Source organism: Hipposideros armiger, unplaced genomic scaffold (assembly GCF_001890085.2).
Source record: "Hipposideros armiger isolate ML-2016 unplaced genomic scaffold, ASM189008v1 scaffold_291, whole genome shotgun sequence".
NCBI lineage: Eukaryota > Metazoa > Chordata > Mammalia > Chiroptera > Hipposideridae > Hipposideros > Hipposideros armiger.
In genome coordinates, this window is record NW_017731641.1 from 1,790,875 (window position 1) to 1,802,523 (window position 11,649).

General features: G+C 42.4%; 1 protein-coding gene across 2 annotated transcripts in view; it reads right to left on the bottom strand.

Moving 5' to 3' along the window:
• STT3A (STT3 oligosaccharyltransferase complex catalytic subunit A) overlaps positions 1 to 10,091 on the bottom strand; it is a 31,351-nt gene extending 21,260 nt beyond the window's left edge. Inside the window, exons 1-7 of one of the 2 annotated variants that reach the window (XM_019658937.1) lie at positions 9,983 to 10,091; positions 7,762 to 7,880; positions 6,948 to 7,008; positions 4,020 to 4,141; positions 2,984 to 3,129; positions 1,691 to 1,781; positions 273 to 379 (exon numbers count right to left, since the gene is read on the bottom strand). In XM_019658937.1, coding sequence (XP_019514482.1) covers positions 273 to 379; positions 1,691 to 1,781; positions 2,984 to 3,129; positions 4,020 to 4,141; positions 6,948 to 7,008; positions 7,762 to 7,849 — 615 coding nt within the window. In that variant the 5' untranslated portion in view covers positions 7,850 to 7,880; positions 9,983 to 10,091. Of the gene's footprint in view, positions 1 to 272; positions 380 to 1,690; positions 1,782 to 2,983; positions 3,130 to 4,019; positions 4,142 to 6,947; positions 7,009 to 7,761; positions 7,881 to 9,942 lie in introns of both variants that reach the window. The other variant, XM_019658936.1, reaches the window with a different exon arrangement.
• Positions 10,092 to 11,649: the final 1,558 nt, after the last annotated feature.

The following is an 11,649-nucleotide window of genomic DNA, read 5'->3' on the forward strand; positions in this document are numbered from 1 at the left end:
GCAACGTCCTCCACAGCTAGACTGAAGAACAAAAGGACAGCAACTTGTCTGTTCCCCTTCCCCCAATTCCCCAACGCTGTTCCCATCCCCCAATTCCCCAATAAAAATAAAATAAAATGCTTTACATTTTAAAAAAAAAGAGAGAGACAATAAAGACTGCAAGCCTCCACTGCAAGCATCTGAAAGCCCAAGAGCTATTTCTAGTTTACATCAGTTGATCCCAGTAGGTATTCAGATAGAGAGACTCCTGGAAGAAAGGAGTGAAAAGTTACCATGTAGAAATAAGCCAGGGCACACTTGGCTGCCCAATAGATGGAACCAGTCTTCACTGCTTTGATCCACATGTAGTAAGTGAGTAGCATGCAAAAGATGGCAATTCCTACAGAAAGAACCAATGAAAAGTCAATAAAGGGCCATGCTGGCACAATATTTAATACTGTTCTAGAGCAGGCTGCCTAGATCCATATCTCAGATCTACTACCAATTAATGGTATAATTATTTTACTTTTGTCTCAGTTTCTTCTAATGAGTCCATAATAGTATCTACTTCCTAAGTGTTGTGAAGACAAATTTAATTACTGCATGTAAGCATTTAGAACAGTACCTCGCATATAGCAAGCACTCAGTGAGTGTGGGCCATTATTACTACTATTCTTTCCAGGCACTAAATTCCCTGCTACTGTAATCCTAAAGATATCCTGTAGCACCCTGCCTCAAACTGGTCCTTATGCCCTGATTGCCCCTCTCTTTAATATTGGCCTGTTTGAAGTCCCAACTTCAGGGTCCAGTTCAACCATAACTACTTCCAAAAAGCCTTCCCTGACCCCCCAAAATCTGAATTAATGTCTCCTTTTCCTACATTCCCAAAGTACTTTGTTCCTACTTCTCTCATGGCACACAATACTATCCGCCTGTTATTAGTTATTTTTAGAGGTCTGTATTGTATTTATCTTCCTTAATGCCATATTTCCCCATGTATAAGACACACATTTTTTTCAAAAAATTTGGGGTCTAAAAATTAGGTGCATCTTATACAGTGGATGTATGAGTGCAAAAACAAGCGCGAAAAAAGCAGGAAATGCAAGTAAAAAAAAACACCTACAACCACTGTATAAGACGTACCCAGTTTTTAGACCCCAAATTTTTCGAAAAAGGGTGCATCTTATATATGGGGAAATACGGTAGATTATGTGCCAACATAATTTTATTCATTATCCATCTCTATAATTCCTTTATTATGAGTCAAAATAACTTGATTCATTATCTATCTTTACAATACATAACACTGTGTTTTCCCAGTAACACTCAATAAACACAGGTTGACTTGAAAATAAGTAAACAGAAGTCATTATGGTTTTAAGAACACCCATTCCTCTTATCTAGGAAAATAAAGCAAATGGGTGTTAAAACAAGAGTACCATGCAACACTAAAAATTACCTCTACTTTTATAAGTCCAGAGAGATAAGTCAAACGCCTTATATAAGGAAAATCACCAGCTTCTTTTCTACAGGGGATGACAGAGAGAGAATATGAACTTGTCTGAGTTCCCTTCCTGCCCATTTCTAAGCTTGCCCAGACACCATTTTTGCTACTGCTAAACAACAGACTTGAACCCAGATTCTACTGCACTTTATGAAGTTCTATTGGAAAATGAAGTGGACAAAGTCTCTTCAGCATTTTAAGTCTGACCTTCATTATCGTAGGAGCCAGCCACAGATCGGGAGATATAGCCAGGAACTACAGCAATCATGGCAGCAGCAAGAAGTCCAGCCCCTGCATCCTGCACGGAAAGAGGGGTAACAGGAAGTTAACACCAACACATCTATGAGAGAAGAGAGGATCCACTAGTCCATTCCGTTTAAAATGGGCCCAGAGAACAGTCCAACACTTTCAAAAGTGAATGTGATGCTATAAACGCTAGAAATGGTCACAGCACAAGAAAGCTAAAAACTTTACACCAATCCCCCACAATGATACGAAGTCTGAAACTGAGTACACATATGCCAAGGACAGACAAATCATGTAAGTTGTCAGACATCAGACACGCCCCAGAACGGGCTGTTTGGCTAGAGCATCCCCAGGCTTCTGAGTCCCTATCCCTAACAATACCTGCACACCACAGGAACACCAGTCACACCACCAAAAGCTATGCAAGTACAAGCTAAGGAAGACAATTACTATATGAGCTAAGAAGCCTACAAAGATAGGTGATAATCTATCTGTACTAAAGATGCCAGGAGCTTAGATAATAAAGTTGAAGTATTGCCAGGCAATCTGTGAGCTCAGGAGAGAAAAGCAACAATATATAACCCACACCCCAAAAGAATAAGGACTTGTGTGTTGATACAAGTCAAATTTGAAACAAGGGCAGCAAGGAGAAGAATGAAAAGGTTTCCAAACTAAACTCAAGTTTCCCAAACCCTCCTACTAGTTTATCACCTCTCAGGTTATCTCCCTGACACCATAGCCACAAACTAAGAATAGCCTCCACGGAGCCAGGGTCAGCAATGCAAAAACCTAGAAAGAGAGTCAGTATTATGGACTCTACAACAAAAGCCAAGTGGTTTAAAAATTTTTAAATAAATTCTTAAAATTAAAAATCAACAAATAATGGCTAGGTGACCATTTTCAGTAAGAAGAACTAACCACTTTAGAATACTTCCCGTCCTTTTTCCTCTCCCTTAGATTGTGAGGACTTCAAAATCTAAACCTTACAATTTGCATTTTAAATGTTTTTTTCCTTATGTAGCAATTTACATTTGACCTTCAAATGTTTTCTTATATGAATAAACAGCTGTTAATGATAAGAATCTACACATTCTAGAGAGGGGCTGGAGTGAGCCCAATAATTCGGCCCAACAAAAGCTGTCTTTAGCCTCTGGCTCCCTGCCCTGCTAAAGCTCAGGCCCCCAACCTTTAGCATCTACTAGAGTGGTTCAACAACATTCATTCCCAAGCCTCCTGTCATCCCAGATCCTTCACCTTGAGCTCTTTGGTAAGGTGGTACGTGACGATGGTGGTGAAGGAAGAGAAGAGAGGGGCCAGGAACACACAGACATTCCGAATGTCGATGGTGATGTGGAAAAAATGGAGTACATGGTAGATTGCAGCAGAGGTGATCATTAAGCCTGTAACAGGAAGAAGAAACTCCATTAGGTTATCCTAGGGTAAAGAACTTAAGGGAAAGAAAAAGGGAAAATCGAAGTATCAATAAAATGACAACACAGGTCTTGACAAACAACCAGCAATACTAACACAGCCTCTGCAGTAGGCCTATACATTCCTCTTCTAAGGATTCAATCAGAAGTCCATAATCTATGAAAAACCACCTATCCACACACTCCCACACATGTTTTCCTGTCTATGCAAGATGCACTTTTAGGAATCTATAATCAGAATGAAATTACTAGTGTCATGGGCCGGCTGAGTTGCTCAGTTGGTTAAGAGCTTGCTTAAGAGTGTGAGCTATGAGCAACAGGGTCGCTGGTTCAATTCCCACATGGGCCAGTGACCTGCCGCTGAGCTGCTAACAGGTGGCAGGATGGCTCAGCTAGTGAGAGCACATGCTCCTAACAATAAGGTTGCCTGTTCATGGGATGGTGGGCTATGCCCACCAGCAACTAAGACTGAATTCGGCACCTTGAGCTGAGCTGCCACTGGGGTGGCTCACAGAGTATGCGCTCTTAACAACCAGGCTGGTGGTTCAACTCCTGCATGGGATGGTGGCTACACCCACCCGCAACTAAGATTGAACACAGCACCTTGAGCTGAGTGGCCACAAGCTGCCAAGAGGCAGCCATATGGCAACTGGACCTGGAGCTGAGCTTGCTGCGCCCTACACAGCTAATATTGAAGGACAACAACTTGGCTGTTCCCCTCCCCCAATAAAATCTTAAAAAAAAAAAAAAAAGAAATTACTAGTGTCACAAAATGAAGATACTACTAGAAATAAACTGTTCCATAATATACAAATACCTTATTTCTGTTTATAAAAAAAAAAAAATCCTCTTTCCCTCACCTGGGTAAATTGTTCCTCCAATGATTCGGCCCAAAGGGTACCAAGCCCGGTCATCAAACCAGTTATGGAATTTATAAAATCCCTCCTCAGCCAGGAACCGGGTAGTCCGATAATTAAAGTACCTATAGCAAGAAAGAAAAGATTGTGCCTCCTCTTCATACTCAAATACTTGCACCAATTTGCAGTGAATTTTGCTCCTCAGGTTACACCTTTGAGGAACTTATCATGATTCCAATTGGTACCCAAAATTATGCCAAGCATGAAAATCATTTTACATTACTGTAAGTCTCATTTCTAGCTCCATGCTTATCTCAACTACAGCACTGCTTATTCTCTCATAAGGGAATACAACTGGAGCCTAACACTATAATGAAGCACTCAAGCAGGGTACTTCACCAGGCTGGCACGTAGCAGGCATCACCACCAGTCACAGAATTCAAGAACCCAAAAGACAGTATAGCTGAAATGTGGGCACCAATAAATTTGACTCTTTTCAAGTGACAGGAACATACAAAAGAACATTTCCATACCACAAACAAGAACACATGGGTAAATTCAAGTTATGAGTATTGCTAATCCCATACGTGGGATGAAAATTTTTTAACCCATTCCGTAACAGACTTCTTAATGAGTGTTTAAACTTGTAACAAGGTCTATTCATGTTATTATTTAAAATAGTTCTGAATGTCACCTACGTAGTAGCATAAAAATGTACATAAAAAATATTCTATATAAAATGCTAGCATTATTCACGGAAAGACATAATTCTTTAGGTCCAAGTTATGTAACCCCCTTCTCTTAAAAGTTTCTCACTTAGGGCCGGCCGAGTGGCGCGATGGTTAAGAACTCGCTTGGGATGCCAGAGGGCCCCAGTTCGGATCCCACATATGAGGGCCAGTGACACTGCCCTCCGCAGCTGAGATGCTGAACAACAGCTCAACCTGGAGCTGGGCTGCCATGAGTCGCCGGCGACGGCGTGGGCTGCAGTCCCTGTGGCAGTGGATTGCCATGGGCTACCGTGTGTGGCCAGCAGCCAGCGTGAGCGGCCAGCAGCCGCAGTGAGCGGCCGTCCAGAAGCCGGCGACTGATCTGCCTCGCCAGAGAAGAGCGCAATGATGGTGCCAACTTGGGCCAGTGAAGCAACATCCTCCACAACTAGATTGAAGAACAAAACGACAGCAACTTGTCTGTTCCCCTTCCCCCAACTCCCCAGCACTGTTCCCATCCCCCCAATTCCCCAATAAAAAATCTTTAAAAAAAAAAAAAAAAAGTTTCTCACTTAAAAAAAAATTTTTTTAAACACAAAAAATAAATATGAATTAAAAAAATAAATAAATAACTGGAGCTGTTTATTATAAATGATAATCATGATTAACTATCTTTCCTGCCCACTCCTCTAACCTATTTCCTTCTTGGTCAGTCAAGTTTTAGCAACTACAGAAGTAGCAGATGGCAAAAATCTCTCTTCTTCCATTTATTGCTAATGAATGTTATTTTGGTAACTGTGAAAAAGACACAGAAGGGATGAGGATAACAGGCAATCAGCATGTGTCAGAAGTGTGTCCTTTACCTAACAGTAGGAGAGGCAGAGTGAGATGGAAGAACTCTAAGTTAGTGGGAATAGGTCTGGACTAGGGTCATACCTCAGGCCTTGAGCCTCAATTTCCTGCTCTGCAAAAGGAAGTGTCAAATCACATGATCTTTTCAGTCCCTTCTAGCTCCATGACTACAGAGCAGATACTCTTGCTTTCCCTGACCATCTGGCCTCAATGCTTGCTCAGCGAGAGGGTCTGAGAAAAACCCTTAACAGACATGGTAAGTTTCTGCATTCATGAGAAAAAATATAAATTGATTTGGGGGGTCCCAAAGAAAATATTTGTATGCCTTCAAATGTCTACACAAAACAAAATGACAAATTTGCAACTACATGCAGGTACTAAACTTTTGAATTAATGCTCTATAGTCTGAATACACTATTTTTAAGGCATCAATGATATTTCAAGAACCTATGATTTTGGCTCTCCAAATTTTTAATTAAGCCTTAACTTCAGGCACTATAACACAGTGACTCAGTGTCTAGAGACAGACAAACCTAGAGTCAAATCTTGGCTCCTCCACTTAACTAAATGTGTAACCTTAAATAGCCTCTCCCAGCTTCAGTCTCGTTTATAAAAAGGAGATAAAAGTACTATCTCCATCTCATAGGGTTGTAGAGATAATCTGCAAAACAACGCTTGGAACAAAATGCATGCTCTGTAAATGTCTTTTATCTGTATCTTTTTTATCTAATAAGCAAAATCCCTAATCAAACTCATAGCTTTAAATTTTCCTCAACGTCTTAGAATTTAACTGATAGGCCCAACTTCTATCATAAAAATTGTTAAACAGAAAAAAAAAGTCACAGACCTCAACTTCATGACTTGTGATCTCCTTTAGAGCCTCAGACACACACCAGGCCCCTTTCCCTCAATCTGCACCACTAACTGCTAACCAAGCTGAGAAGCCAGAATGCTTTAACCTAGCCAGATCTTAAGTGATCTTAAGTGGCAAGCACACCAGCAATGCCTCTGACATGGTTTAAAAAATTCATTTTTTTAATGAATGGTTTGGGGGAGGGGGGCTTGCACTTTATGAGGGGTATAAATGTCTAACTATTACATTGTTTTGCACACCTGAAACTAATAAATAAATAATAAAATAAAAGGGGATTAAGAAAAAAAAAAAAAAAGATTCGCTTGGTTAATTCCAGCAAAACTGTTTCAAAAGAAGACAATTATCTCCTTTGGAAAACTTGAGGGTTTCCCCCTAATTAAATGTACAGAAAGTACATCCCCACCACTAAGAGCTGACTGGAATGTGAACGTGAAACCCAGGAACCTGAAACCCATGCTTCCCAAAGAAAATACCAGACCAAGCCAAGGTACTCACGGATCAAACTCATGGATGACACTTTCAAATCTCAAGACAGCAAAGAGACGAGTGGAGAATGCTACAAATATCAGAAAATCAATATTTTAATGGTAATGTACCAGGAAAATAATAGTATTATAGATAGTAGTATTATAGAGGTACCAGTATTATCCAGCACAGAAGTCACAGAAATATAAAATGATCCCTGAATAAAGAATTTATCCATCCCTCCCACATAGAAGAAATAAAAGAAGTTCACTTTCCCTGACAATGACACCTACATTTTCCACTTAGGCAGGACACATTTAACTACTTATTATCAATGCCAATAACAATGCATTTGTCTACTAATACTGCACACAACTTACATCTTTTAAATATGTTGACCTCCCCACAACTAACCCTAACTTTGGAGCAAACTAAGAAGTACAGCAATCAAGACCATACTTATAACTCATGCAGAGCTAAAATATCTTAAAAAAAACCCCACAGTCACGTTCTGAAGAAACTTTCAGAAATACTAAGGTAGGCAACTAAACTGAAGAAAACTGTCTTTTGGAAATTCAGCGTCCCAGGGTCCCCAGCATCTCTTTCAGCCCTTTGAGGAAACAGAATTAGCACAGCATGCTTCCCATTCTTTCCCAAATGATCCCCAGTCCTTTTATAATCCTTGTTTCTTTTATTTTTGTCTTCATACAATTATACGGATGGAGAACAGTAAACAGAACACACATTACAATCTGCTAAAAAGAGCAAGAAAGCCATTCTTGATTTTTTTCAAGATTTTCTCCTTTCCATCCCCCAAAACAGAGAGGTTCCCATGCACACTCACATAACACAGCAGCCATTGACAGAATAAGAAGCTTCAGAAGTGTGTCCTGCTTCTCATAGGACAACCGCAAAAATCCCAGCTTAGTCATCTTGACATCAAGGGGTGGCAACAGATGACAGCTAAAATGGAAAAATCAAGACCACAGGATAGTGAACACCAACTTACCTAATCCATTTTCGTATTTTATGGTGGTAGAGAAACATAAGGGAAATAGGAGCTGGAGAACACACCAGAGGGGGTCAGGGCTAATACTAATACCCAAGTCTTGCCTGAATTATGATCCACTGGCAAGGAAGCAGGCACAAGTCAGGCCTATGTGTCAAGACTAAAAAGGAATGATTAGACTCTATCACCATAATTCTGTTTCCCACTCCCTAACAGCTAACAAGAAGATAAGCACAACTGGCAAGAGTTTGGTACAGCAGGTGTAAAGAGAAAACACAAGAATAGAAAAAAACGAACTGGGGGGAAGAGATGCAAGAAAATAGAAAAGATTGGAAAAAGAGAAAAAAATAATTACATGGATAAAGAGAGCATTGAAGAAAAGAAAAGGCAGGAATGTATGAAACAAAGGAATGAATACTGAGTACAGAAATGAAAGTAGAAATTAGTGAAACAGAAGTCATGACTGAAACAGCTCAATTTATAGCTCTAAATTTCAGCTTCAACTGACTGACTATAAGCTGCCTTCTGTTCCAAACCTCAGTGTGATTGCAGACCATGACTGATCACTAATGCAGGTCTAGTCATGCACTCAAGAAGAGGGGGAGATACACATACATAGATCACTACACTTTCAATCAGATATATCACACTACAACTACTGCCCAGATCTATCTCAGCTTCTAATCAGCTGTCTCAAGGCATCTCTGTAATTGACACTGCTGATTTTCAAAGCCACTGATCCGAGAGACAGCTCATGGAACCAGATGACAATCTGGAAGGGAAAAAAAAAAGTTTCCTACTGAAGCCAAGTAAAGCTCCAGGGAAAAATTAAATTAAAATAAACTGTTGAGGGAAGCATCTGTAAACCATTCAGAACCGCGATCACTTGATGAACAAGATTTCTTAGAACTAAGTTATCATAGGAGATCAGCCATTTCTGTTTAACATAATACTGCCTGCTTAAACCATGAGTCGGTCGAGGGTAAGTGATAAAGAATATAATAATAAAAAACACTCCACACTGTTCAAGACTTCAGGAAAACAAACAAAAAAGGAACCTGCACCCCTCCTGATCTTTTTCCCAGTAGTACTAGAGGGAAGGAGGGGGAAGAAATAACACTGGACTGGGTGGAAGGCTTGAAAAATCGTACATTCCTAGCTCACCAATGAGAAATCAAGCATCTTTTCCATAATTTACAGAGGAGTTTTCCATGTTTTTAATTATAATCCCAAAGGAAAATCTTATCTTGCAATAAAAAAATAAACACCTAACTCCAGGAAGTCAATAATCCAGTCACATCCCTCGGGCTTACATTTGTTTTCTGGAACACCTGAAACAGAATACTTAACACCACTGAGGTGATAGGAGCCAAACACCTAGCAGAGTAAGCAGAAGAAAGGAGCGCACTAGAACCTCTACCTGAAAGCAGGGTACAGGAGTTGGAAATTTAAGGCAGGACCTTAAGGGAGTTTTCATTGTGCTCTCCGGTCATTTTCGCACAGCGCTCAAGCAATTAAGGGCAAAGACACTTCTTAAAACACTTAGCATCCGTTCTCCCCCTCAACTGTGCCTGCAAGCCGTGGCACCCGTGTCCCACCCTGGTTCTAGTTTCCTAGACGCCCCTTCCCGCCTCCGTTCGTCTGCACCCTTTCTCACCCTCTCACACTCCTTCACTCCCATCCACCCCTTCCACTCACTCCTGCGGATCCCATCTCCTGTCTCCCACCGTCACACGACTCCACACCTCTGACACCGCCACCGCGTACACCCGCCGCCACCTCAGCATCCCGAGCGCCTCCCCCAGAGCCTGTCCCAGGATCCCAGCTTCCCCACGCCCTCCGGGCCGAAGCGCAATCTGCATCCCCGACATGCACGCCTTTCCACTCCAGGAAGCCCCCAAACCACGCCCCACGCCCCCTCCTCTGCACCCTCTTGTCTGCCTCCCCTCCCCCACCCCGCCTTTGGGGCCCCATCTCTGGCCCTTCCCTCAGTCCCACCAACGCCCTGGGCCTCACCTGCCGCTAATTGTCAAGTTCTATCCCACGGCCTTCCCACCTGACCGGCGTTTCCCAAGAATCCACTCAGATCCCTCGGCCATCCGCTCAGCGGCGCACACAACCCTGGCAGAGGTCGGGTTCGCCTCTTGGACCGCTTCCCATTGGCTGGCTCAGAACCAACATGACACTTCGGGAGAACGATAGGGTTGCAGAGCTGTCTGTCAGACCTAGAGGCGTGTACAGAGCCTACCTCCGACTTCTTAAATGGACAATACAGAAATCACTTAGCACCAGGAGGCGGGAATTCCCCCTCCCGCCGAACTGTGATTAGCCCGCTAGTGAGAGCAAGAGCGCGGCCAGAACGTGCTCGAGGCAGTTTGGTTGAGGAGCTAGGAGTGACGTGTCGGTTCGCGGACCGCAAGGAAGTCGCGGGGGTGTGGCCCATTGAAGCCCCGTCACGTGGCCAGAAGCGGAAACTAAGAGGAGGAACAGCAGAAACTACAAACTTCTCGGCTCGGTTTCTGAGAGGGTTTTTTTTTCTTTCTTTAAAGTAGAAATTGACCGTTACCAACAGTAAGGTTAAAGGAGAGGAGGGAAAATTTTCTACCTGTCATCAGTGAAAACGCAAATGTATCCTGGTGCAGACTGCCACGTCTCCGACAGTTGACTCAGCAGCTGTTTCCGATCCCGGAACTGGTGGCTGAAGGAGCCCTGCAGCCGCCCGAGGCGTTGTCTTTCTCGCCCCTGACTGGCTGACTGCGCGTCTGGCGGAAAGCGGCGGCGGGCGGGTTGAGTAGAGGAGCCCGCGGCCGCGGAGGCGCGTCCAACTCCCGGCGGCGGACGGCCTGCTCGGAGGGGCCGGCATGCGGCCGCGGTGCTGAACCAGCTCAACCCGAGAAAGCTGCTTTCCTTTCCCCCTCTCCCTTCACCACAAAAGTGTTGCTAAGGACCGGGAATTTTCTGCAGCCAACTTTAGGAAAGCAACCCATCAAACTTACTGGACGCGAGGTTAAATCAATGATTCAGAATCGTGTATTTTTCAGAATTCACGTGACCAGGCTCTCCCCAGGACATTATGATCCAGTAGATCTGCGTTTTTTGTTTTTTTATAATGTGGTCAATGTAATTTTATTACCAGAAGGAAACTGAAGCAGACCCTGAATTGAAGAACTTCAAGTAAATGCTTCTTCAAAACAAGTTAGGTTTTTTTTTTCCCCCTTAAAAAAAGGGAAGGGGAAATTAAAGATTCCTTTAAAGTTAAAGTACTGTTGCAAGGATATTAAGATGGGGTTCTTATTTTTTAAGTTATTGAACATGTTTCTTAAAGGGAATATGTTAAGTTTCCAGGTGGTAAAAGTAAGTCAGCGTTTTCAGAAGTCAAAATATACTATTATGCTAATGAAGTTTAAAATCTAAGCTTATTTTTTAGGATGATTCTTTAATACCAATTGATACAGAAAGGCTTATCTATAAGTAAAATCAAAGCCAGCAAAATTATTATTATAGCATAAACCAAGAGTTTATACCTGAATTCACCATTATCAGTTAATTCTTCTTCCTCCTGATTTTTTGGACCAAGTTTTGACTTGATTGTTTCAGAAAAACTGTTTTAGGGCCAGCCAAGTGGCTCAGTTGGTTGAGCGCGAGCTCTGAGTAACAGAGCCGCCAGTTCGATTCCCACATGGGCCAGTGAGCTGCGCCCAAGCTGAGCTGCCAACAGGTGGC